The 26,038-nt window shown below is 51.9% G+C and overlaps 3 protein-coding genes and 1 long non-coding RNA gene across 9 annotated transcripts in view; 2 read left to right on the plus strand and 2 right to left on the minus strand.

The window, feature by feature from the left end:
- LOC147348650 (uncharacterized) overlaps window positions 1-15,770 on the plus strand; it is a 47,209-nt gene extending 31,439 nt beyond the window's left edge. Inside the window, exons 5-6 of one of the 2 annotated variants that reach the window (XM_086368481.1) lie at window positions 8,568-8,751; window positions 15,555-15,770. In XM_086368481.1, coding sequence (XP_086224607.1) covers window positions 8,568-8,739 — 172 coding nt within the window. In that variant the 3' untranslated portion in view covers window positions 8,740-8,751; window positions 15,555-15,770. Of the gene's footprint in view, window positions 1-8,567; window positions 8,819-15,554 lie in introns of those variants that run through there. The other variant, XM_086368482.1, reaches the window with a different exon arrangement.
- GHRL (ghrelin and obestatin prepropeptide) lies at window positions 7,293-11,860 on the minus strand. 5 transcript variants are annotated; one of them, XM_086368488.1, is made up of 6 exons: window positions 11,756-11,860; window positions 11,205-11,339; window positions 10,889-11,002; window positions 7,926-8,034; window positions 7,613-7,684; window positions 7,293-7,443 (listed from the first exon to the last, which is right to left on the minus strand). In XM_086368488.1, exons 2-6 carry the CDS (start codon window positions 11,310-11,312, stop codon window positions 7,424-7,426), a joined length of 423 nt encoding a protein of 140 aa, XP_086224614.1. In that variant the 5' UTR covers window positions 11,313-11,339; window positions 11,756-11,860; the 3' UTR covers window positions 7,293-7,423. The 5 variants fall into 5 exon arrangements, with proteins under 5 accessions (XP_086224614.1, XP_086224617.1, XP_086224615.1 ...); XM_086368491.1 differs by lacking the exon at window positions 10,889-11,002; XM_086368489.1 differs by lacking the exon at window positions 7,613-7,684.
- Window positions 15,771-16,709: 939 nt separating the features above from the next.
- Window positions 16,710-18,810, plus strand: LOC147348652 (uncharacterized). The gene is made up of 4 exons (XR_015151806.1): window positions 16,710-16,919; window positions 17,032-17,108; window positions 17,840-17,883; window positions 18,716-18,810. It is a non-coding gene; the product is annotated as an uncharacterized LOC147348652 (long non-coding RNA).
- Window positions 18,811-20,349: 1,539 nt separating this feature from the next.
- The window catches only part of SEC13 (SEC13 homolog, nuclear pore and COPII component), a 35,329-nt gene continuing 29,640 nt past the window's right edge, over window positions 20,350-26,038 (minus strand). The window contains exon 9 of the mRNA XM_086368478.1: window positions 20,350-20,764. Within this exon, the coding sequence (XP_086224604.1) occupies window positions 20,651-20,764 (114 nt within the window). The 3' untranslated portion in view covers window positions 20,350-20,650. The remainder of the gene's footprint in view (window positions 20,765-26,038) is intronic.

Here is a 26,038-nt window from a genome sequence, read left to right on the forward strand (position 1 = left end):
ATTGATATTTCTCCCAGCAATCTTGATTCCAGCTTGTGTTTCTTCCAGTCCAGCGTTTCTCATGATGTACTCTGCATATAAGTTAAATAAACAGGGTGACAATATACAGCCTTGACGAACTCCTTTTCCTATTTGGAACCAGTCTGTTGTTCCATGTCCAGTTCTAACTGTTGCTTCCTGACCTGCATACAAATTTCTCAAGAGGCAGATCAGGTGGTCTGGTATTCCCATCCCTTTCAGAATTTTCCACAGTTTATTGTGATCCACACAGTCAAAGGCTTTGGCATAGTCAATAAAGCAGAAATAGATGTCTTTCTGGAACTCTCTTGCTTTTTCTATGATCCAGCGCTTGTTAGCAATTTGATCTCTGGTTCCTCTGCCTTGAGCTCCTATTTGAGTTTCCGGAGCCATACAGCAAATTCCCGTTGGCAATCTATTTTACATATGGTGATGTAAGTTTCCATGTTACTCTTTCCATACATCTCACCCTCTCCTCCCCTCTCCCCATGCCCATAAGTCTATTCTCTGTGTCTGTTTCTCCATTGCTGCCCTGCCAATAAATTCTTCAGTACCATTTTTCTAGATTCTGAATATAGGCGTTAGAATACAATATTTATCTTTTTCTTTCTGACTTACTTCACTCTTTATAGTAGGTTCTAGGTTCATCCACCTCATTAGAATGTGTTCCTTTTTATGGCTGAGTAATCCTGTATTTGTGTGTATGTACCACAACTTCTATATCCATTCATCTGTCAGTGGACATCTGGGTTGCTTCCGTGTTCTAGCTGTTGTAAGTAGTGCTGCAGTGAGCGGTGGGATACATGTGTCTTTTTCAGTTTTGGTTTCCTCAGGGTATGTGCCTAGGAGTGGGATTGCTGGGTCATATGGTGGTTTTATTCCTAGTGTTTTAAGGAATATCTATACTGTCTTCCATAGTGGCTGTATCAATTTACATTCCCAGCAACAGTGCAAGAGCGTTCCCTTTTCTCCACACCCTCTCCAGCATGTATTGTTTGCAGACTTCTTGATCATGGCCATTTGGACCGGTGTGAGGTGATATCTCATTGTGGTTTTGATTTGCGTTTCTCATAATGAGCAATGTTGAGCATCTTTTCAGGTGTTTGTTAGCCGTATGTATATCTTCTTTGGAGAAATGTCTGTTTAGGTCTTTTCCCCACTTTTTGATTGGGTTGTTTGTTTTTCTGGTATTGAGTTGTATGAGCTGCTTGTATATTTCAGAAAGTAATCCGTTGTCAGTTGTTTCATTTGCTATTATTTTCTCCAGACAACATTCTGAGGGTTGTCTTTTCAGCTTGCTTAGTGTTTCCTTTGCTGAGCAAAAGCTTTTAAGTTTAGTCAGGTCCCACTTGATTACTTTTGTTTTTATTTCCGTTTCTCTAGGAGGATCTTGCTTTGATTTATGTCGTCGAGTGTTCTGCCTATGTTTTCTTCTAAGAGTTTTATAGTTTCTGGTCTTACATTTAGGTGTTTAGTCCATTTTGAATTTATCTTTGTATATGGTGTTAGGAAGTGTCCAGATTTCATTCATTTACATGTAGCTGTCCAGTTTTCCCAGCACCATTTATCAAAGAGGCTGTCTTTGCCCCATTGTATATGCTTCCCTCCTTTGTCAAAAGTAAGGTACCCATAGGTGCATGGGTTTATTTCTGGGCTTTCTATCTTGTTCCATTGGTCTATATTTCTGTTTTTGTGCTAGTACCACACTGTCTTGATGACTGTAGCTTTGTAATATAATCTGAAGTCAGGAAGGTTGATTCCTCCAGCTCCATTCTTCTTTCTCAAGACTACTTTGGCTATTCGGGGTCTTCTGTGTTTCCATATGAATTGTGAAATTTTCTGTTCAAATTCTGTGAAAAATGCCTTTGGTAATTTGCTAGGGATTGCATTGGATCTGTATATTGCATTTGGTAGTATAGTCATTTTCACAATATTGATTCTTCCTGCCCAGGAACATGCAATGTCTCTCCATCTGTTTATGTTGTCTTTGATTTCTTTCATTAGTGTTTTATAATTTTCTGTGTACAGTTCTTTCATCTCCTTATGTAAGTTTATTCCTAGATATTTAATTCTTTTTTTGTTGCAATGGTGAATGGGATTGACTCCTTAATTTCTCTTTCTGATTTTTCATTGTTAGTATATAGAAATGCAAGTGATTTCTGTGTTTTGATTTTGTATCGTGCAACTTTGCTAAATTCACTGGTTAGCTCTAGTAATTTTCTGATACTATCTTTAGGGTTTTCTATGTACAGTTTCATGTCATCTGCAAACAGTGAGAGCTTTCCTTCTTTTCCGATCTGGATTCCTTTTATTTCTTTTTCTTCTCTGATTGCTGTAGCTAGGACTTCCAGAACTATGTTGAATAATAGTGGTGAAAGTGGACACCCTTGTCTTGTTCCTGATCTTAGGGGGGATGCTTTCAGTTTTTCACCATTGAGAATAATGTTTGCTGTAGGCTTATCATATATGGCCTTTACTATTTGAGGTAGGTTCCTTCTATGCCCATTTTTTGAAGACTTTTAATCATAAATGGGTGCTGAATTTTGTCAAAGGCTTTTTCTACATCTATTGAGATTATCATATGGTTTTTATGTTTCAATTTGTTAATATGGTTTATCACATTGATTTATTTGTGTATATTGAAGAATCCTTGCTTCCCTGGAATAAACCCCGCTTGATCATGGTGTATGAGCTTTTTTGTGTGTTGCTGAATCCTGTTTGCTAGAATTTTGTTGAGGATTTTTGCATCTATGTTCATCAGTAACATTGGCTTGTAGTTTTCTTTTTGTGTGTTGTCTCTGTCTGGTTTTGGTATCAGGATGACGGTGGCCTCATAGAATGAGCTTGGAAGTGTTCCTTCCTCTGCAGTTTTTTGAAAGAGTTTTAGAAGGATAGTCATTAGCTCTTCTCTAAATGTTTGATAGAATTCTCCTGTGAAGCCATCTGGTCCTGGGCTTTTGCTTTTGGGGAGATTTTTGATCATAGCTTCAATTTCAGTGCTTGTAATTGGGTTGTTCATAATTTCTATTTCTCCTTGGTTCAGTCTTGGAAGAGTGAACTTTTTAAAGAATCTGTTCATTTCCTCCAGATTATCCATTTTATTGCCATATAGTTGTTTATAATAGTCTCATAATCCTTTGTATTTCTGCATTGTCTGTCGTAACCTCTCCTTTTTCATTTCTAATTTTGCTGATTTGATTCTTCTCTCTCTTTTTTTTGTGATAAGTCTGGCTAAAGGTTTGTCAATTTTGTTTATCTCCTCAAAGAACCAGCTTTTAGTTTTATTAATCTTTATCATTGTTTCCTTCATTTCTTTTTCAATTATTTCTGCTCTGCACTTTATGATTTCTTTCCTTCTACCAATTTTGGGGTTCTTTTTGTTATTCTTTTTCCAGTTGTTTTAGGTATAAAGTTAGGTTGTCTGCTCGATGTTTTTCTTGTTTCTTGAGGTAGGATTGTATTGCTATAAACTTCCCTCTTAGACCTGCTTTTGCTGCATTTCACAGGTTTTGAGTTGTCGTGTTTTCATTGTCATTTGTTTCTAGAAATTTTTTGATTTCCCTTTTGATTTCTTCAGTAACCTGTTGGTTATTTAGAAACGTGCTGTTTAATCTCCATGTGTTTGTGTTTTTTTTCAGTTTTTTTCTTGTAATTGATATCTAGTCTCATAGCTTTGTGGTCAGAGAAGATGCTTGATACGATTTCAGTTTTCTTAAATTTACTGATGTTTGATTTGTGACCCAAGATGTGGTCTGTCCTGGAGAATGTTCCATGTGTACTTAAGAAGAAGGTGTATTCTTCTGCATTTGGATGGAATGTCCTGAAGATGTCAAGCGTTTCCATTTTTGCATCAGTGATTTCTGTTAGATCTGGGCCAGTGTCCACTGAAGTGTGCGATGCTTGAGTGAAGTCTCCAAGACGGCAGGAGAGCCGTTGGTCTGTGGCCAGGCAGGCCCCTTGCTTGCTGTCCATGCTCATCTGTCAACGCGGTGTGGACGTGGATTCAGACCAGAGGGCGGTAACTAAGTGTGGGTCTCTCCTGTTGTGTCTGTTCACCATCGTGAGAGAATTTCTGACACCCCATCAGCGTGTATGCTAATGTACCTGGTGTATTAGTTATAAAACACAAAAGTTTGGGTTTTTTAAAGTCTTTTTTTAAAGGAGGTTGTTTTCTCCTATGTGGCAAATACCTTGCTCAGCCTGGGGATAAGTTCACCAGCTTCAGAGCACCGGAGTTGGTGTCGAGGAGGGACGTGTGCAGGAGCAGGTGTGAGCAGGCTGACGTGGGACCAGGCTAGAAATGCTGTGTATTCTCAAGTGTGTTCCCTGTGATCAGTTTTTCTGCCAGTTATTGACTTGAAATTGTCCTCAGCCCACCCCAAGCTGACCCCATGTATTGTGAAGGAAAATGAGAAATAGAAACAAAAGGAACCCCTGGGACCTCAGGCAGCAGGGTCAGGCGGTGATGTTGGTCACCGAGTGTGCAGCTGAGTGTGCCAGAGTGTGGCCTGAGCCTGTAGCTCTGGGTGAGTCAGAAACTTGTTTGCTCTGTGGCCTTGGGAAGTCGCTTAATGCCTCTAGACTTCAGTTTTCTCCCTCATAAGTGGTTTTTTTGTGTGAAAGTAACTTAAAGTACACTAAATTCATGTAAGCAGTAAGTGAAAGTGTTGGTCATTCGGTCGTGTCTGACTCTGCAAGTGAGTCATGTCTGACTCTTTGTGACCCGAGACTGTAGCCACCAGGCTCCTTTATCTATGGGGTTCTCCAGGCAAGAATACCGGAGTGGGCAGCCATTCCCTTCTCTAGGGGATCTTCTCCAACCCAGGGGTCGAACCTGGGTCTCCTGCATTGCAGGCAGATTCTTTACCGTCCGAGCGCCAGGGCTGCCCAAGAAGAATGCAGCAAACGCGGCCGTTAAGACAGTTAGTGTGCGGGTGTCCCAGCGGGAGATGCTTGGATCATTCTTGACAGTGGCCAGTGGAGGTGGCGTTGCACGTGGGGAGAGCCTGCACAGGTCAGCGTCGTGGGTGGATCTGGCAGCTGGTGTTCACGTTCAAGCCTGAAGCCTGTAGCTTTCCAGCCCACCACGCTGCCTGGGCCGGTGAGAGCGCCCAGGGCAGAGTAGGTGCTTATCATCTGTGTGTGGGGTGAATGACCTGGGCGAGTGGGAGAGAAGGCTGGTGTGGCCCTTGAGGAAGGAGTAAGGCGTTGTCTCTGAGGAGGGGGCAGCCGGTGACCAGCGTTCCCTGGGGCCTGACACCCGTCCTCCCCTGAGCCCCATCTGGCTGCTTGTCCATCAGGTCAGGAGCGGGCTTCTTGGGCCCTTTGAACATGTTCAGGACTTGAGTCCTCCTCTGGGTGTTGAGAAGAGGGCGGTGGGCTAGGGTGGCACCCCTGCTCAACTTTAGAGCTGGGATGTGACTCAGCTCCAGGCCCGCATGTTGGTCTCTGCATCAGAGCGAGGGGCTGGAGGCTCCAGCTTCCTCCCTGCCTCCCCCAACCCAAGCCGTTCACCTGCTTTCCAGTACCTTAGATTCCTCCTGTGGGAACAAAGCTTTTCAAACTGTGATCACCACTTGGAAGCAGATGCTTTCATAAGCAAGGGCTCGTTGAGCTGTTACTGGGTGGTCAGATCGTCAGTGTGGGGTGCTCCGAGAGATGGAGAAGTATGTGTGTTGCCCGCCTGATGGACAGGCCTGGCGTTGACATCAGAGCTGAGGCTTAGAGGGCTGGGGGGCGGGGGGAGGTGAATGAGAGAGGAGGCAGGACAGCTGTTTCCCGTGCGCTCAGTTTTGTTGAGGTCCGCTGGCCAGGCCTGCATTTTCTTGTCACAGGAGAGTCGACACTTGCTCCAAGCCAGGTGGGGGACCGGGCTCTGCTCGTGAATAGGAGCCTGTGGCCTCTAAACCACTTTACATGCACCTGGGGGTCTTGTTAGAAAGCAGATCCTTACCTGTCCTAGGGTGGGGGCGGGGCCCCAGACTGTTTCTAAGAGGCTTTCTGACACAGTGATGTTCCTCAGAGCACAAGTGGCTCTTCGCTGAGGGATGATGGGATGGGTTCTGGGTGCCCACCAAGTGCGATCAGAGGTTAGTGCTTTGTCTTGAGTGCCTGGGGGGTTCCCTGGTGGTGCTAGTGCTAAAGAACTCACCTGCCAATGCAGAAGACGTTAAGAGAGGCGGGTTCAATCCCTGGGTCGGGAAGATCCCGTGGAGTCAGGCATGGCAACCTACTCTAGTATCCTTGCCTGGAGTAAGTACAGTCCATAGGGTTGCAGTGAGTCAGACAAGACTGAAGTGACTTAGCATGCACGCATGCTTGATTGCCAGGTGGGCAGAGCTTCACTGGAGAAGGTACTTGGCTCCTAGAGGGAGTTCTCTGTGACCAAGGTTTCTCCCAAGTGTGGCTGTGGCCCTGGCTCCACAGAGGGGTGTCCTGCATGTTGGTGATGGGTGTGCATGTCAGGTGGGTGGCTGGGTGGTGCTCCTCCCCCGTGATTGCCCACCCATCGCCACCGGCTCTTGAGTCAGCTCACATGTTTGCACCAAAGTGCAAGTGAATGCTAAGTGACATCCCTTCCATGAAGACTGGGTCTTCGCTGGAATTAAGTTGTGTGCTTAACGATCAAGGCTCATTCAGCCCTGAGCTGGGGTCACAAGTGTGTTTGGACATCAACCTCGTGTCCCAGATCAACAAAGGGACCAAGGCAGTGGTCAGTCTCAGCCACAGGAGGTGGCATCCGCTCCGCATTGGGTGAGGAGGAGGGAGGGGTTAGGTCAGCCGGGTCTAGCAATGGCCGTCACCATTGTTAGTGCCCCACTTAGGTCCAGCCTCAAAGTCAGGCTTTCCCTTTCCCAGCGTCCTGTCCGCGTGAATGTCAGTTCAGGGACACTGGCTCCGATGGCGTCACCAGAAGTTTCCCTGTGCACACAGCCCTTGCTGGTTGTTAAGAAGCCCCCGTTGCAGCTTTGCCCCTGGGAAGCTCTGCTATTTAAAGGAACTTTGTCTTTTTCTTTTTCTCCATCTTGCCCCTCCTTTCCCCTTCCTGTTCCGCTGTCTCCTCCACCTCCGCTCCTACAATCCCCCAGCAGCCGTATCTGCTTGTAGGAGTGGATCTGGTTTGGTTTTCTCAGCATTCACACCTCCTTGCTTTATGTTCTTCCTCGGCCTTCTCCTGTCTATTGACCACAGACCAGGAATTGCGGGGGCACGTTGGTTTTCATTGAAATGTGAAATTTCCATCTTTGGTGAAATAAACATTTTGAACCTTTGCATCCATCTGAGCATTTATTCACTGCCTAGGCTAGTACCCCTCAGAGCCCCACGTGGTCTCGGAAGTGTCCCGGAAGCCAGGTGAGAGCTTCTGAGGGTGGGAGAACGGACAGGTGGTTGGTCCCAGGGCCACTCAGTCGTCAGCCAGGGTTTCTGAAATGCAAGAGGTCAAGTCAAAGAGCTGTGTCCGGGACTTCCCTGGCGGTCCACTGGTTAAGACTCCATGCTTCCACTACAGGGGCACGGGTTTGATCCCTGCTTGGGGAACTTAAGATCCCCATGCCTTACAATGTAGCCAAAAAAAGAAAAACCACCAAAAAACCTCTACTTTGTCCGCTCTCCTCCTGTTGCCCTCCGGTTTGCCTTCCCTTCCACAGGGGGTGGAGGAGATGTGCTGTAATAGCGAGAGGAGCGGCCCAGAGTTGGACTGTGCCACTTCGGCCCATCCCCTAAAAGCTGGGGCCCTGGACCCAATCCCCCACGGGTACTGAGTGACAACTCTTTGGGAAAGAGGAATTAGAAGCTCTTTTGAGAGGCAGGGTGGGGAATGAAACCTCTGTTTTGTTACTCATGGGCAGGCTCACACTGGGACTCAGGCGAAGCTTGGAATTGAGCTGAGCTGGGCAAGGACTTACCTTCAGCTTCTTCCCAAAGGATGTCCTGAAGAAACTTCCCCAACGTCTGGCCATGCTGGAGGGACTGAGCCCCTGATAGCTTGATCCCAACGTTAAAGGGGGCGTTGAACTAGGAGGAGGACCACCCAGGAATTGTCAGAGGTCACCTGCACCCTCCCACCCCTGCCCCCTGCACCCCCACCCCAGAAGAGGCCCTGTGCTCTCAGGAGGGGAAGAAGGAAAGGCCTGGGGTCTGACAGGCCCCCCGAGGGGTGGCTTAGCCAGTTTGCCGTCCGTCCCGGGCCTCATCTTACCACTCCACGATCCTTAGGAGGCTCACCTTGTACCCTCTTTACCTGGCTCTGAAGAGGTTACTGATAAAAGCTGTGGGGTCCCCTAGATCGGAAGACGTCAGACGGAATGGCCAGTGATGGAGGTACGGCTGGGAGCATGATGTGGGGTCAGGGCTCTCCCCGGTGGACACAGCTCCGGCCCGGGGGACGGTCTCTGCACCGCCTCCCTCCCTTCCCAGGAGCTCTTCCTCTCGACTGCACCGGCCCTTCCTCGTTCTGTGTTGGACCAGATAGGATGTTGACCTCTTCCTCGATCGATGCTCTGAGCCAAGGCTGTACTTTCTGTGCCTCTGTCTCTGCCCTTCTACAGGGGGATCACCCCACGTCTCCTAGTTTCTCGGCAGCCTATGAGACGACTTGTTGAAGCTCAAAGATTTGGGCGACCAGGAAGGAACTCTGTTTGCAGCCGCATCATTGTTTCTCTCCAGAGGAGTGGAGACCGTGCTCGCCTCCGCTCATCCAGTTCCTGGCCGTGTTGGTGACAGAGCTCCTGGGTGAGTCCACGAAGGGATCTTGGGGCCGAAAGGGAGCCCTCGGTCCTCCTGCCCCCGGCAGGGGTGCAGCCCTCGCCCTGCTCAGGCCCGGGCTGAGTGCCTTTCCCTCTGCCTCCCATTTCACAGGTGAGCAGGGGTGCTCCGAGGTGTTGTTACAACAACGATAAAATGTGGGTTCCCTTTTAAAATCTGCCTCCCCCTCTTGCCTCCACCGTGAAGATGGAGCTGTGGAGATGACGTAATTAATTCGGGGGGAACTGAGGCCCCTCTGTTCTCTCCCTTCAGTAAATATTCATTTCCTCTCCAGCCCTGTGGCCGATGAGAGTGGTCAGGTGACCCTAGCAGACTTTGGGGTTCTGTGGACACTGAGCTGGGGACCTGCTGGGCTGGTCTTCACCCTGGAGCTGGGCGAGGGGCAGCTGACAGGAGGTGGGGCAGCTGACAGGAGGTGAGGCAGCTGCCGGATGGGAGAGAGCGCGTCTTCGAGGGGCTGGAAACGGGCCCCTTGGCCCCAGTGTCTAACTAGTCCATGGGTGACCGGTGGGGCAGGACAGGACTTGGTCTATAAGGCGTTCTGCTCTGAGATTCCATTTTAGGAAAACGTTTGGAGCGAGTGGAGGGGCCTGCGGTGCCTGAGGTGGGACCCTGGGACTGGGGGCTTTGGGGCGCACAGCCCACACTGTGTGGCCTGTGTCTCAGGCTTCACGCACATCTGGTGGGACCCCCCACCTCTGGACATCACGCACTCCTGGTTCCGGCTGAGGCAGGGCCTGCTCTTGCCTCTGTGGAAACTGGACAGTCCCAGCCAAGACTTCTGCCCCATCTGAGCGGTCCCACGGCTTCCCTTGCCCCGCTGGGCCTGGCAGTCTCAGCAGGAAAGTTCCCTGGTTTTAATCTAAGAATCTGCAGGCCGTCGTCAAGTAGGAACGTGACGGGTGGGGTCTTACACGTGGTGGAGGCGGCGCCTGGGGAGAGTCAGGGGCTGGGGGCTGGGGATTTGACCTCTGACCGGAGCAGAGGTGGGCAGAGGAGACTTCCTGGGCACTTGCTCTCTCTGCCAGACCGGAGGTGGAGACCGAAGGCTTGGGGACCCGAGTCCCCCAGGCCGTGGGTCCCACCTCGGCGCCTGCAGGCGGTGACCCCTTGGGCCAGCGGGTTCCCCTGGCTGAACCTCTGTTCCTCAACTCTACACGAGGCCACAGAGACCAGCGTACTGACCCCACCAGTGGCTGTAGAGATTCAGTGCCAAGCAGGGTAGAAGGGCTTCCCAGGTGGTGCTAGTGGTAAAGAACCCACCTGGCAATGCAGGTGATGTAAGAGACATGGGTGCAATCCCTGGGTCGGGAAGACCCCCTGGAGGAGGGCATGGCAACCCACTCCAGTGTTCTTGCCTGGAGAATCCCATGGGCAGGGGAGCCTGGTGGGCTACAGTCCATGGGGTCGCAAGGAGTCGGAACAACTGAAGCGACTGAGTACGTTCGCGTGCAGGAGGGCGGAGCCGTGGAAAGTGAGGCCCAGAGGGTGCGGCAGCTCAGTGGTGACTGGGCACCTCGGGGGACACTGGTCGCCCTGCACAGAGATGCCCATCTCCACCTAAACCCTTGTCAGTCCTTTCCCAGGACCACGGCCAGGCCCCCCGGCAGGAAGGTCACGTGGCGGGGGGCCCATAAAACGCCTTCATGCCCTGTCTCTCCTGGCCCTCCCGTTCTCTCCCAATGGTGCCCTTGCCCCGTGCAGGATTCCTGAGCCCAAGCAAGCCTGCAGGGCTCCATCCTGGCCTGCAGGTGGGGTTTCCCCACCCAGGGTGCCGCCCTGCCAAGATAGGGTAAGGTCAGGTCCGAGAGGGCCCTGAGCCCATCGGAAGGTTTTCTGCGGGGAGACGCCTGCAGCCTGTGAGCAGCTCCTCCTTCCTGAGTGTCTGTGAATACTCGCTGGCACGCCCCCTCCCCTCTGCTGGGGCTCATCCTTGTGCAGCAGATTTCCTTAGACATTTGCCTGTTGATGGCAGAGACCTAGCGGAACCAGGGGTGTGGAGCCTGCTGTTGTCCTGCTGTTTGATGTCCCTTGAGTAGCTGCTAAGTGGGTGTCTGTGGGTAGCCGCCCTCCCCACCCCACCTCTTACTGCAGAGGAACCCACCCGGATTTCCAGCTCGTCCTCTGCACCTTCCGCCTGACTTCCCACCTCCGGGTCAAACTGGCCTTCCAGGGCCCGGGGCTTCAGTCTGCCTGATGGCTTCTTAGGTTCCTTTCTCTGCAGGAAAGAGGAGGTGCTCCCCTTAGGCCCTGAATCTCCCCTCTCCTCCGAGAAGCAGGTTGAGGTGTGGACCCACAGTCAGACCCAGAGCCCTCCTTCGGGCTCGGGGAGAAAGCTGAAGCTCAGACAGGGCGAGCCACTGCCCAACTCACACGGCTCGGGGCATTCAGGACACGGGGCTCCTGGGGTGGCGTCTCACCTGCAGTTTCTGATGTTCGGGGCTCAGAAAGCTGGAGCCCGCCATGGCCAAGTCCATGCAGAGCACGCTGAGCAGCAGCAGGCTGCAGATGGTCCACAGGGCGGGCATTGCTTCCCTGGCTGGAGGCAGATGGACCTGGAGGAGAGAGGGTCTCTGGGCCAGGCAGAGAGATGGCTTGTGGACCCAGGGTGACTGCTGTCTGGAGCAGCTCTCCCCCAGAAGTGCCATCTGCCCACCTCCCCAGGTAGGACATGAGGGCTGCTTCCCAAGACTTTTCTCTCCGGTGCAGATGCTTGGCAGTGGGAGTGTCCACATCCTTCGTCCCCAGCCCTGAGAACCCTGCGCCAAGTTTCTGGAGGAGGGCTGAGGAAGGCGAACTGGCCAGGTCCCAGGAGACCCGGGGGCACCGGGGCTGCTCCCAAGTCCAGCTGGGAGCAGCCGGGCAGCGCGGGGCCCTGCGACCTCCCCGTGTTCAGAAGGGCCTGCGGGTGTTGCCGTGAGTTAGACCCGTAAACAGACCCCCCGCATGCAAGCGTCCCCAGAGTGCCTACCTGGGGTTTCGGGCGGAGGTGGCGCCTGGCGGCCGTCTGGTTCTTATATAGGGCAGTCTGTATTTATCTGAAACCAGCAGCCGTCTCTCAGGGCAGCTTGGCATCTGGGGGCTGAGTGCCATTCCTTGGGAACTAAAAATGCTCGCATCACCCACCTGGGAGACGTCACCAGCAGAGGTCAAATGCCCTGAGAGATGGCTGAGTTGGCTGGGGCGGCCCCGTGGGGCCACCTGCCCCTCCTGTGCCCAGGAGTGCCCGCCTCGGCTTGGGCGGGAGGAAGGAGAGTGTGCCCTGGGGCCATCCCGGCGTTGCTGCTCGGCAGCTGTGACCTGCTGGCCTTTCTGCTCCCCTCCTCCTCCTGGGATAGAACCAGGTCGGTTGCTGTTGTTCAGTTGCCAAGTCATGTCCAACTCTGCGACCCCATAGACTGCAGACCTCCAGGCGTCCCCATCCCTCATCCTCTCCCCGAGTTTGCCCAAGTTCATGTCCACGGAATTGGTGATGAACCAGGCACCGTCGCTTGATCTTGGGGGCTTGTGCTGCCTCGGGCCTCGTGAGGGACGCTGCTCTGGCTCCCATGGCCTCGAGCACGTGAGAGCCTGCCTCCTGGCATTCTCAGGCCGCCCGGAGGGAAGCCCCGTTTTTCAGATGAGGAAACTGGAGGAGCGGGGCAGGGACCGTCTCCAGCAGGGGCTGAAGGCCCGTCCTCGCCTCTGGGAGGAAGGGGGTGATGGCTCCGCTCTGCATGGTCTTTCTTAACACGTGGGCTTGTCTCTCCTCCCCCGGCCAGGCCCTGAGAGGCAGCAGAGTGGCCCCAGGGGTGGGAAAGCCGGGACCCAGTGCTGCCAAGGGTGACCACATGCACGCTGGCCTCAGCAAGGTCACTGAGCGTCCCCTGCACATGGCTGCTTCTCAGAGCGCCTTTGAGGATGGACCGAGGTGACGGATGTCACATCCTTTGTAAGCTGTCAAGTATCAGACGGTAGCTGTTCTTCGTACCTTGGCCAGCCTCGGCCACATCACATGTTCCCCAATGACGAGCTGCTCAACCACACGGGGGCTTCCTAACCTGCCTGGAGCCCTTCGTCCCACCGGATGCCCAGGCGGTGACTCCTGAGGGCTCGGTGTGTGGTCTGCGTAGACATTCTAGTGTCAGTCAGAGCAGGAACTTGCTTCTGGCCGCGCTTGAGCTGGGAGGGTGGGAAGGCCGCCCCCGTCGGGGCTGCAGCAGCGGGGCCAGGCTGTGAAGGGAGGCCCACTGCGGGCAGAGGGCCGGAGCGGAGGTGAGCGGCAGGCGCGGCTGTGGACCGTGTGCAGCCACCGGCGAGGAGCTGGGGTGCTTGGAGGACGGCGGCGGGGTGGGGAGGAGTGGGTTGTGAGGAAAGGCCTGGAAGGAGGGGCAGGGTGAGGATGAACACCCTTGGGAAGCTCCTGGCACCAGGCATCTGGGCTTTGATCTGGAGGAGGGAAGACGTTGAAGGCTCGTGGGCAGTGGAGTGACCGGTTGACCTTGAAGACTTGGGAGGCTGCACCTCTTGTTTCATGGGGAGAACTGACTGTTTAAAGGGGCCACCCTTGCCCCAAAGCCACGCTGCCCTCAGTGGCTGTGTGGGCTGCCAGCGGGCTCCGGATCAGGAAGAGGCTGGGGCCGCCAGCAGACCTTTGGCCGTCAGATGCTGACTGGATGTAGATGGACCTCAGGGAGATGGACCTTGTGCAGACTCTAGGGACGGGGGACCTGGGAGGGGCTGGACTGAGCCCCACAGTGCAGTGTGGGGACCAAGTACCTTCTGCTGGAAAACTTCTACCAGGAGGCTCCATCAGTCCCAGCAGAGTGTAAGCGTGTCCCCTGGAGACCTTCCCCTTGTGAGCCCCCTGAGCATAGGGCTCCTGACCTTGGGTGCCCAGAAGGGCTGAAGGTGGAGTGAGGTGGGGAGATGTTCGAGACAGCTGGCAGCTTTTCCAGAGCCTCTCCTTGCCAACCCCAGCAAAAAAACAAAAAACAAAACCCAAAGCGTCTATGGTGACCAGGCCCCTGCTGCGACATGAGGCCTCCCTCCACCGTGGAGACGGGAGCTGCGGGTGTTGATCTTAGATAACAGCCCCCGCGAGCAAACAGAATACCCTTGCTCCCTGGTCCCCTCGCCCTCTGATCCTGGGAACAGGAAAGTGCAGAAAGGAGGCCTGCGGGTGCAGAGCCCAGGCGAGCTGGGGAAGGAAGGGAGGGCGGAGGGGCCGGGGAGGCTGCGCCTGGGAAGTACCCCGCCGCCCACCCCCTGCTGTGGAAGGGGCGGGACTGGGCAGGGCACACGCAGACCCGGCCCCAGAGTTCTCCGGAGGAGGACTGTGTCTCCAGGGAAGGACTGGCCTTCCCAGCTCATGATTCCCGTCGGAGTGCGGATGACGCTGAGGCCAGCCTGCACCTGTCTGTCTGCCCCGCAGAGCATTCCCTGCCCGCTGGGTGGTGCTTCCCTTCCTGCCGCACGGCCTTGTGAACGGACAGGGACGCGGCGTCACCCAAGTACCTGCCGTGTGTGAATGGCATCTGAGAACAAAGTGTGTACACGGTCCACGGTCTTTTGTTTGTACCAATGGTTAGCTGGCTTATCAGGCACTTTTTGCATCAGTGTAGTCCAACCTTGGTGTGACCGAGGCAGAGTTTGGGGTCTAGAAACAGGTTTATTTTGTGAGATAGGGCTCTTTGGGCCAGCTTCTTCTTTCTCTCCTTCTGGCTTCCGAAATAGAAGTATCATGCCAGCCATGAGATGGAAAATTCCTTCGAAGTCACATTAAAGAATGCAGAAAGAAAGAGGTAAAATCAATTTTAATAATACACTTTAATGTACCCCAAACACTGTCAATTTGGCACGCAGTCAACATGAAAATGATTTACATGGTTGGTACTGGTTTTCTTTTTACTAAATCCTCAGAGTCTGGTGGGTATTATATTTCTGCAGCATTTTTCAGTTCAGACTTGCTGCATTTCCGGTGCTTAGTAGGGACCCATGGCTCCCAGCTACTGTAGGGTGAGTATTAGGTCAACATGGGTGTCGCTTTTTTTTTTCATTTTTTATTTCTATTTCTTTATTTACAGTCCATAGTAAAGGCACAGCTGTAAAATAAATGCATTAAAAACAAAAACAGAAGATACATCTGGATGACAAAAAATAGACGAAGATTGAAAATCTATGGGATTCCCCAATAGCTCGGTTGGTAAAAAATCAGCCTGCAATGCAGGAGACCCTGGTTTGATTCCTGGGCCAGGAAGATCCACTGAAGAAGGGATAGGCTACCCTCTCCAGCATTCTTGGGCTTCCCTGTGGCTCAGCTGGTAAAGAATCCACCTTCAATGCGGGAGACCAGGGATCAGTCCCTGGGTTGGGAACATCCCCTGCAGAAGGGAAAGGCTGCCCGGTCCAGTATTCTGGCCTGGAGAATTCCATGGACTACATAGTCCATGGGGTTGCACAGAGTTGGACATGACTGAGTGGCTTTCACTTTTCATGAAAATCTACGATATACTTTGCCAAGGGCAGCAGAATGCAACATGATAGGAAAAACTCAATATTCAAGTATATCCTTAACAAAAACTTCCCTCATGAATAGTAAAATCATCTAAGAAAATGGTATGTTTACATAAGTGGACACTTTTTTAAAAAGTGGGGTACGGGGTGCTCGATAAAAATATGTGGGCACCAGGAACTCAAGATTAATCTTCTAAAATGAAGGTTTATTTAAGAATAAAATGACCATTTCTAACATGATAATCATATGAAACCCTTTTTTTTTTCCTTTATAGAAGTGAGATGGGCACTTAACAGGAAGAGCTTGGTAGTCATGAAGAAGAATGGAGACACCACAGGTGTTGCTCTTAACACTCACATCACCTTAGCCAAGCGCTCTCGCCGCTCCTTTCCCACTGGGGTGTCCCTGCTCTCCTGCCATCGTGGGGCTGGAGCCCCAGATGCTAGTCTTCTGTCTCCAGTCTTTCTGTCCAGCAGCTTCCACCCTCAGCCTTCAAACACGCCCAGGTCTCTCACCCTGGGAAGGTCTGTCGATGCCGCCTTGCCCTCACGCTGCCGTGTCCAGGCAGAATTTCCTTTCCCTGTATCCTGTTCCTCACTGGATAGGCCAAACTGTCTAGCTCACACCTGCTCACCACTGTGCTGAAACGGCTCTCGGAGCTGCAGGTGGCGCAGCCTTAGTCTAGGGGTCACTAAGAGCCGTGGGACCTCGGTGAGGCCCGTGGGGTCACCTGATCGCAACTGCTGGGCGCAGACTTGCGCTGCGCTGCAGTGGGTTCACAGGGGAGGCTGTAAGAAAGCCGACTTCCTTATGCTTCATCTTCCAACTCTGTTCGAGTAAGTCTGCTGTGGGGCCGAGAATCTGTATTTTCACGAGGGTCTCAGGTACTTCCTTTCTGATTACAAAGTCATGTTTCCAACGGAAAACTTGGCCAAAAGTTTTCCAACAGAAACCTGTGTAAGCTAAACTCTCTCCAGATATATTTGAACTTATTCTTCTAGAAAATTTCAAACATACAAAGAAAGCAGAGAGAGTAATCCCACGAGTCTCCAAGCACCTGTCATCAGTTTCAACATATATTTGCATCTTCTTTCATGCACTCATTTCTCATGTTGGTTTTCACTGGAGGGGAATGAAGAGCAAATCTCAGCAATCACGTGACCTCAGTCTTAAAAGCTTCAGTTTGTATCGTTCACAGATGAAACATGCTTTCTTGGTCGACCACAGCCCCCTTTCGTTGTCCTTGTTTAGTTGCTAAGTCGTGTCCAGGCTTCCCTGTCCTTCATTGTCTCCTGGAGTTTGCTCAGATTCATGTCCATTGAGTCACTGATGCCGTCTGACCATCTCATCCTCTGCCGCTCCTTCTCTCTTTGCTTTCGGTCTCTACCAGCATCAGGGTCTTTTCCAACGAGTCAGCTCTTTCCATCAGGTGGCGAAAGAATTATGACTTTGGCTTCAACAATTTTGTTTCATGGCAAATAGAAGGGAAAAGTGGAAGCAATGAAAGATTTTATTTTCTTGGGCTCCAAAAATCACTTCTGATGGTGACTTCAGCCATGAAATGAAAAAAGGCTTGCTCCTTGGAAGGAAAGCTAGACAGCAGGACAGCTGTTTGGGGTCCAGACATCAGCCCATTTTGGTGAGTGTTTTAGACGCACTTGATGCGCTTTAAGTGTTGTTGGGAAGAATGTTCTGTGAATGCCAGTCAGGTCCAGCTGACTGACAGTATCCATCATTTGGCTGTTTCTCAGGGCTCTGCGTGTTCTACTGCTAAAGGACGGGCGCTGAGATCACCAGCCAGAACTGGAAAAGACTTCTCTTCACTTCTGTGAGTTTTTGTTTCACATATTTTCAAGTTTTTCCTCACCATAAACACGTCCAGATATATATGAACCCAAATAAACGACTATGCTAAGGGGTTGTTCTTAACAAAGAGGATGACTCTAAGCTTAGAGAATGTAGGTAGGAAGCTGAACACCAGAGAATGCAGAGGCCATTTCACTTTGAAACTATTTCTGGTGGATGGTCACTTATCTTTGGGGTTCTTGAGGCTGGGATTAGATTTAAGAGAGTGGGCATGTGGGACTAAAATAAAGGACCGAAACAGAAGTGGGAGGGCCTAGGATACAAGGGGGGATCATTTCTGCCAAAACCTCTACAGCACGCTTGGATCCAGGATAGTCTAGGCTAGGGAACCAAGCCTGCTTAGGCCTGGGACACCAAGCCAGGGGACCCAGGCTGCGGGGAATATAATAGACACTTTTAAAAATACTTCAGTACTCAAGTGTATACAGACAGACTTGATCTCCACGTGCATGCTGTAGATGGGCAGCACCACTGTTCAGGGGTACACGTCTGCACAGCTCTCCGTGCGTGGACTCTTCTCCCGGGGAGGATTTTAGAGTGCTGGGTGGACTGCATGTGCCGTGTAGTGATGGAGGGTCGATGTTTTATGTAGCAGTGTGAACTGCTCATACCTTTTGTCCCTGCTGCATGCACATTTTGTTTCCAGGACTCTAAGACTGTTTCTGTTTTCTTAGAGGGTTTATTTCTCTCCAGTTAGAGACGACACCACTACACCATCCTTTGGCTGCAGCCCTTACGTAAGTTCCCGAGTCCAGAGATCTCTAGGTCCGTCCTTGTTGCCAGGCATGGTTTTCTTCTTCACTTCACAGCTGAGTCAGTTCCTGCGGCATACGTGTCCCAGGTCGGTTTTTCGGTGTGCAGGTGGTCCTGGCCGTTGGCTTCAGTTCCGTATTGAGTACTGTCCATACTCCCGCAGTGTGCGTCTTGATGCCCGTGTCATTTCAGCCCCTAGTTTCTCATTTATGTCCAGGAGCATGTACTGGGCTCACATGGAGCTGTGATGTCCCTTTCAGAAGCCTGAGTGTTCTTTTCCAGAGTGGCCCATGCCTGTGTGCAGTGCCAGCATCAGCATGGAGGTTCCCTCTGTCCTCGATCTGCAGCAGTTACTGTTTGCAGACCTTTGTGCTGGACATTCTGACTCACGGCAGATGGCAAAGGGTGTAGTTTTGACAGTCTGTGTGTGAGGGATCTGCACATTTAATGTGCCTTGTTTATTTCTTGTAAATATCTGAGGAAACTTTCCTTTTGAATAGGACTTGTTGAAAGTCCCCCTGTTTATGGGTTTTGAAGTTTTACTCACTGACCTGTGCCGGGGTGCTTCTAGCTAAGTGTTCCTCATTTAAGGCCCCGCAGCCCTTTGATTGTGCAGTGCCTTGAAGCACGTCTGTATGTTGTAATAACAGGAAATGGCCACAAGGTGGCACTACTTTTCCATGCCCAACCCAGGTCAGTGGGGAGGCCAGAGCTTTAGGAGTGCGGGCTTTGGGTGGTCCATGTCCTTGGAGCACGCCCCACAGACCACAAAGGCTTGTGTCTCATTCCTCCTCCTGTTTCACCCTTGACCCGCAGGTACTCAGAAAGCCCTGGGAAACTGCTATGCTGCATTCCTGTCCTTTGGAAGTTAGGGGGCTTGAAGCTAAGGGGCTGCAGGTGAGCCTGTGCAGGCCGTATGAAAGTCTGAAGTGCTTTTCCCCCCGATCGTGCGGAAGTGAAAATTACTCCGTCGTATCTGACTTTTTGCAACGTCCGTGGCATTCTCTAGGCTGGGATACTGGAATGAATAGCCTTTCCCTTTTCCAAGGGATCTTCCCAACCCAGGCATTAAACCCAGGTCTCCCAGGTTGCAGGCGGATTCATTACCACTTGAGCCACAAGGGAAGCCCATTTCTAGGGTAAGTGTTTGTTATTTAAGGCCCCACAGGAGAAGGCAGTGGCACCCCACTCCAGTACTCTTGCCTGGAAAATCCATGGACAGAGGAGCCTGGTAGGCTGCAGTCCATGGGGTCGCTAAGAGTTGGACACGACTGAGCGACTTCACTTTCACTTTTCACTTTCACTTTTCACTTTCATGCATTGGAGAAGGAAATGGCAACCCACTCCAGTGTTCTTGCCTGGAGAATCCCAGGGACGGGGGAGCCTGGTGGGCTGCCTTTTATGGGGTCGCACAGAGTCGGACACGACGGCAGCGACTTAGCAGCAGCAGCCCTTTGATTGTGCAGTGCCTTGAAGCACCAGTTTGTACGTTGTAATAACAGGAAATGGCCACAAGGCGGCACTACTTTTCCATGCCCAACCCAGGTCAGTGGGGAGACCGGGGACTTTGGGTGCCAACGTCTCTGGAACATGGAAACACAAACCCCAAAGGCCTGTGTCCTGTTCCTCCTCCTGCTTCACTGCTGACCTGCAGATATTCGGACACCCCTGCCAAACTGCCATGCTGCAGTCTTGTCCTTTGGAAGTTAGGGGGCTTGAAGCTAAGGGGCTGCAGGGAGCCTGTGGAGGCTTTTCTCCCGTTAATGCAGTATCTCTTGGGTCCTTTGGCTGAGATTAGCGTTCAGGGTAGGTCTCCTGGGTAAAACTGAGGCCCAGTCTGGAGGTGAGGAGGCACTAGAATTCTACTCCAGGGGAGGAGCGCTTATGCCAAAGCCTTACAGCAGCCTCGGACCAGGTGGGTCGGCCTGGGGCCAAGCCCGCTCAGGCATGGGGACAGCGACCCTCTTCACGCCGTTGTTTCTTGCCCTGGATTTTAGTAGTTACGGGCTGCACACGGCACAAGGCAGTTTCTCCCCTTCCTGCGGATTCCCTCCGTGGTAATTCCGGATTTTCTGCCTCCAGAGGCGTGACATGCAGCCTGCAGAGATCTCAGTCATCGCAGTGAGGGGTGTGAATGCTCATTCCAGTCATGGTCACAGGCGCTTTGAGGTGCTCCTCCGTGAGGGTGAGTAAGGCCCTCTGCCCGCAAATGGGTGTAACTGGAGAGGGCAGGCTTTATCAGCCCGTCCAGAGCGCAGGGTATATACGCAGGGGACACAGCCCAGCCCTGAAGGTCCAGGCCTGGCACTCTGAGTCGCAGAGCTCTGCAGGTGCCTGGCAGCTGCGTGCGGCTCGGCAGGCCCCCGGCCACCTGGCCTGCATCTGTGCTCTTCCAGGACAACTATCGTGAAAAGCTCGGTTTTAGGTGGGTTAGGAAAATGCAGGGAGAGTTATAAGCAATACGTGTTTATTTAATTACTCTGCAAACAAACCGCACAAATGGCGCCTGAACATAAAAGGCGCGTAAAAACGACCACAGCATCTTAAAACCACCACCTTCGGGTCTTTTCGGTTTTTCCCTCAGAACAAGTGTGTGTTCAGCTGGACGGTAAGTCACAAACCATATCAGCTCACGTCGAGGCAGATGATGACCCTGTTGTGTCTGGGGCCCCAAGGGGGCGCGGGGCCTCTTCCTCGCCGTCCGGGCTGCTGGCCCAGGGTCTGCGCGGTTGGAGAAGCGGGCCCGTGTGCTCACTGGTCGTTCTGCTGGCCCTCCGTGACAGACGTGGACACGGGTCCCTGGCCCTTGTTGACGTCGCTGATGCACACCCACTGCCCGTCAACCGACTCCTTCCACAGGGTCACCTGCAAGCAGAGGGCGGCACCCACTGGAGGCGGCACCCCGCCCTCCTTGCCCGCGTCTCCAAGAGGGGCGCACACCCACCTCCTCAGAGAGCACCGCTCCCCATCAAGGGCTAAACCGAGCACTTACGTCCTGGTGATTTCAGTGGAGGAACCAAGGTAAGTAAAGGAATAAACACACACAGAGGAAGACAGGGGTGGGGAGAGTGATGTCTAAGAAGAGGATGACTCCAGCTGCTCCTGGCTTCATCTCCCTCAGATGAAGAACTGAGAACTTTTCATGGACATGATGTGCCTGAACAAATCCTACACCACAGCACTGAGGCTCAAGTGCCCCTCCAGCCAAGACAGCCTGACTCCATGACACGGTAAGAGGTGTGGCCAATGTCTAGCCCAGGGCCCCTTTCCAGGGCTGGCAGAGCACCACGCAGAGAGGCTTCTCCTGAGGCTCTGCACTGGAGTGAGAAGAGAGCCCTCTGCTTGCAAAGAAGTTATACTTTGCAGATCGGCTACTCTGGTTTGGCTCCACAGAGATGAGGCTCTGCTGCTGAGACACTAGCTGTGCAGGGTAAGGCCCACCACAGCCAGCACCGGATCTTGGGGCAGGAGTCTGTTCCTACAGGGAACGTGGACACACTGAAGGCTAGAGATGAGGTCACAAATAAGTCATTAGTAACCTACAGCACTACTTGCCTGATGGCTCAGTGAGTAAAGAATCTGCCTGCAATGCAGGAGATGCAACTTCGATCCCTGGGTGAGGAAAATCCCCTGGAGAAGGAAATGGCAACCCACTCCAGTATTCTTGCCTGGAAAATGCCATGGTCAGAGGAGCGTGGCAGGCTATATAGTCCATGGGTTCACAAAGAGCTGGACATGACTTAGTAGGTAAGAAACCTTGGAGCTGCTTCCCAGGCCAGGGACCACTTCCGACCACCCAGACAAACTACACTGGCACTGTGTAGAAAAAAGCGAGTAGCCTCACGTACCAAGAAGTGCACACTCTTGCTCGGAAGCTCACCAAAGGGAGAGCCAAGCATCCTTTGGACCCTGTCCTGCTGCAATGCCAGGACAGGGACGTTGCAGGGTGAGCTGGGGGAAGGAGCAGGTAGGCAGTGCTATCCACATGCTCTAGAACTGTGCCACAAGGAAGTGCTTCAACAGAAAAAAGGTTTAAATAGAAAGTACTATGTTGAGAGGCTCCCAGGTACAGAATCTGAAGTAATGAGTGCTAGAATTGAACCCAAATGTTACCAGATATAGCACAGAAATACATGGTCTAATACATAGTTAAAGGAGAAAAGAAACAGGAAATTCAGGAAGAATCCCTCGCAATTAATAAAAAGGGCAATAGTAACCTAATGTAAAAAAAACAATCTCAAGAGTATCCTAGGCGGGTAAATCAGGAGGTTGGGATTCACACAAACTTCTATTAATAAAACAAATCATCAAAAAGACCCTATCGTAGCTCAGCAGATCTCTACTGAACACTGCCCCTCAGCTAACCAGGTAAAGAGCTGGAGAAGGAACAGGTGTGTGCATGGAGAGGTGCCCAGCACAGTGTTCTGAAACTGACACAACACTGTAAATCGACAATACTCCCCGATAAAATGAAGAGGAAAAAAGGAAAACCTGAGACTGCTGTCTACTGTGCTGCGATGAGGGCTCTGGAACCGGGGCTAACGTCCATCCCTGGAGCCTGAGCTGGCCGGGAAACAAGGCTGGAGAGTGCAGGGGTGCAGAAGCTGGCAGGGAGGGACCCGCGACGATGCCCTCCTGGACCTGGAGTCCCTGGCGCCTCTGGAAGGCACCACAGTCACAGGCTTGGTGGGTGATGAGGAGGATACACACGCCCCGTGCACCCGAGAGGGAGAGATTTGAAAAGCCCACGAATCCACAGGCCTGGCTTCTGTGGAGGGCTCCCCCACCTACACGGGCAGCACCTGTGCACTGCGGCTTCCGGGTTTGAGTCTATTCGTGTGAAGGGTAAGGAAGGAGACAGGAAGCCTGGGGTGTTGGTTCTGCACCCTCCAGTCTCAGTGAGAACCCAGGAACCCACTGTTCCCTGCGGTGTGGAGGCCGCATTAACCACAGTCAGGCAGAAGAAACGCTGCCGCCCTGTGGCCATTGCCCAAAACAGCACTAAAACTGCCGCTTCAGGGCTCTCAGACTCGCCAGGCCTGTTGGGTTGTAAAAGGCACCCGCCTTTAAGAAACATGCTCTGGCATCTCATGGATAATAATCTGAAACAGAGGCTGCTTTCCCAAAGCAAGTTGCAGAGATACATTTTCCTCACACGGCTTTCAACAGTAGTAGCTAAACACATACTCTAAATCCCCAATTAGTAGAAAGAATCAACAGGAAACTGAAAGACTCAGTCCCAGCGGGAGCCTGGAAAGAAGGAACCTCCTAGTCTGTTGGTGGAAGTGTAACCTGGTAGACCTACTACGCAGAACATGATGGAGGTTGGTGAAAAACTGAGAAGGCAGCACAGTCAAGTGAGAAAGAGCCCTTCGCATACAGGGCCTGCAGACAACCGAACTCAAAAGATAACTGTACCCCCAACTCCTCCGCATCATTTATAAACAGGAAAATGATAAATACCAAAGACAGATGAACTGGTAAAAATCGTGGTACAGATTTAATGAAATTACTTCCTCATCCATGGAAACAAAGGAAAAATGTTCATTGCAGCTATGTGAATGGGCCCAGAGGATCCCACGAACCATCTAATACAGATACAGACAGACAAATATTTCGTGATTTTCATAACATGTGTGATCTAAATAGTGTGAAATGTGAACTTCAAAGAGAAACAGGCTCAGTGAGGGAGAAAGAAAACGAAAGGAAGTATAGTACAGTACAGTGGGCGGGTACGTGAAAAGGTTAGGATTCACATACATAAACTATTAGTAAAAGAGAGAATCAACAAGAACCCACCGTAGGCAGCGAGAGAACGCCAGTGAACACGGTGCCCCAAGCTATCCCGCTGAAGACCCTGAGAAACCACAGGTTGTGCGTGTGTACAGGTGACGAGCACCCAGTATTCTGAAGCTGACACGACACCGTACACCAAGGATACTTCCAGATAAAGAGGGAAAAAGGGAAACCTAAAAGAGTATTACCTAGTGTGCTGCGATGAGGCCTCTGAAACAGGGGCTAATGTCCATTCCTAAAGCCCGAGCTGGCTGGGAACAAGGCTGGAGTGTCCAGGGGCTGAAGGAGCTGGGGGGAGGGACCAGCAATGGCCCACTCCTGGACCTGTGTGCCTGCTCCCTGGAAGGCTGCACAATCATCAGACACAGGTGGGTCACGCAGAGGCTAAAGCACACCCAGCTCACCCAAGAGCTGAGTCCTCTGGGCCCGACAGGTATGGAAAGAGCCCGAGTCTCCACAGACGGCTTCCGTGGAGGGCTCCCCTCCTCTAGCCTCGGTCCAGGGGCCCAACCCCACGTATGTCGGGCACCAGGGCTGAGGTTTCCCGGGTCGGCACCTCTTGGAGTGAGGGGTAAGGGGGAGGAAGGGAGGAGACAGGAACCCTGGGGTGTCTGTGCCGCACCCTTCAGTCTCCTGACAGCCCAGGAACATGTCGTCCCCCAGGGTTCTGGAGGCTGGAGTGACTACAGCCAGGCAAAGAAACCTGCCACCTTGTGGCCACGTCCCCAAAGAATTCATTAAAACCGTGGTTTCAGGGCAGTTCAAATTGACCAGGCCCTTGGAGCTGTTAAAGACAGTTACCTTCAAGAAATATTGCCCTAGTATCTCATGGATAAAGAATTCCTAACGACCCATTTTCCAGAAGTGGGTTGCAGAGAAAGATTTTCCTCCACTGCTGTCAACCTTAGTACAGAAAGACATGGTCTGCATTCCCAACTGGCAGAAAGAAGTCACCCCAAACACCAACCTGGAATCCCATCACACCCACAGAAGGACAATCCTTACAGTGTGAAAGGCAACCCCAGAGAGCACCTGGGAGGAAGGGAACCTGCCTACTCTGTCCGGGGGAACGGAACTGGTAGACCTACTCGGCAGAGCACTATGGAGGCTGGTCAAAAATTCAGAAAGAGATCTACTACAGTCAACTCGGAAAAAGACCTGCTGTCACAGGGCCTGTAGACACCAAATACGAAAAGATTTCCTGCACTCCAGTGTTCACTGCACCATTATTTACAAACAGAAAAGCGACAAATACTGATGACAGACGAACCAGTAAAAAATAAACGTAGTGCAGGCGTACACTGGAGTACCGACTCATCTGTAGGAACAAAGGAGTAATGCCAGTTGCAACAGTGTGGATAAACCCAGAGACGATCCCACGAACGATCTAATCCAGACAGAGACACACAGATATCTTACGATTTCAGCAATAGGTGGACTCTGAACACTGTTACAGGTGAACTTGAAACAGCGTGTCAGTGAAGAAGAAAGAAGAACGAGGAGGTGTTAGTGCAGGGTATGGTGGGCAGATAAATGAGAGGGCTGGGATTCACATATATAAACTCCCATCACTGAGAGAGATGATCAGCAAGACTCTACTGCAGTGCAGAGAGAACCCCAGTGAACCTGTGTCCTAAGCTATCCAGGTAAAGAATTCAAGAGGAGGGATGTGCATAAGCATAGGTGACCAGCACCCAGCATTCTGAAACTGACACGACACTGTAAATCAACAACACGTCCAGATAAAATAGAGGAGAAAAGAAAAACCTCAGAGTATTATCTACTGTGTCACGATGAGGCCTCTGAAGCCCGTGGTAAAGTCCATCCCTGGAGCCCGAGCTGGCTGGGAACCAAGACGGGGGTGGCGGGGGGCCAAGGGAGCTGGGAGGGAGGGGCCGGCAATGATGCCATCTTGGACCTGAGTGGTCCCTCTGGAAGGCACGGCATCACCAGATGTGCGTGGGACATGCAGAGCGTTAAGCGCACTGAGTGTGCCGAGAAGAGGTGAGTCCTCGGGGCGGGAAGAGGTCTTGGTGGAGGGCTTCCCATCTCTAGTGTCTGTCCAGAGACTCAACCCCACCCACGTCAGTCAGCCACCTGCGTGCTGGGGATCGGCAGGGGTTGGTATTTTGGGTGCTGAAGGGTGAGGAGGAGGAAGAAAGGAGGAGGAAGCCCTTCAGTGTGTGTGCTGGCGCATACTGTCCCCTTGACAGCCCGGGAATACGGCTTTTCCTGAGCTTCTGGAAGCTGCAGTAACCGCAGTTGGTCAGGAAGGGAGGTTGCTTCCTTGTTATCATTTTCTATAACAAGAACTTTAAATCCACTGCTTAAGGAAGGGTCATA

Source organism: Bos grunniens, chromosome 22 (genome assembly GCF_055505025.1).
Source record: "Bos grunniens cultivar Pamir isolate PY7600 chromosome 22, Bosgru_T2T1.0, whole genome shotgun sequence".
Classification (NCBI taxonomy): domain Eukaryota; kingdom Metazoa; phylum Chordata; class Mammalia; order Artiodactyla; family Bovidae; genus Bos; species Bos grunniens.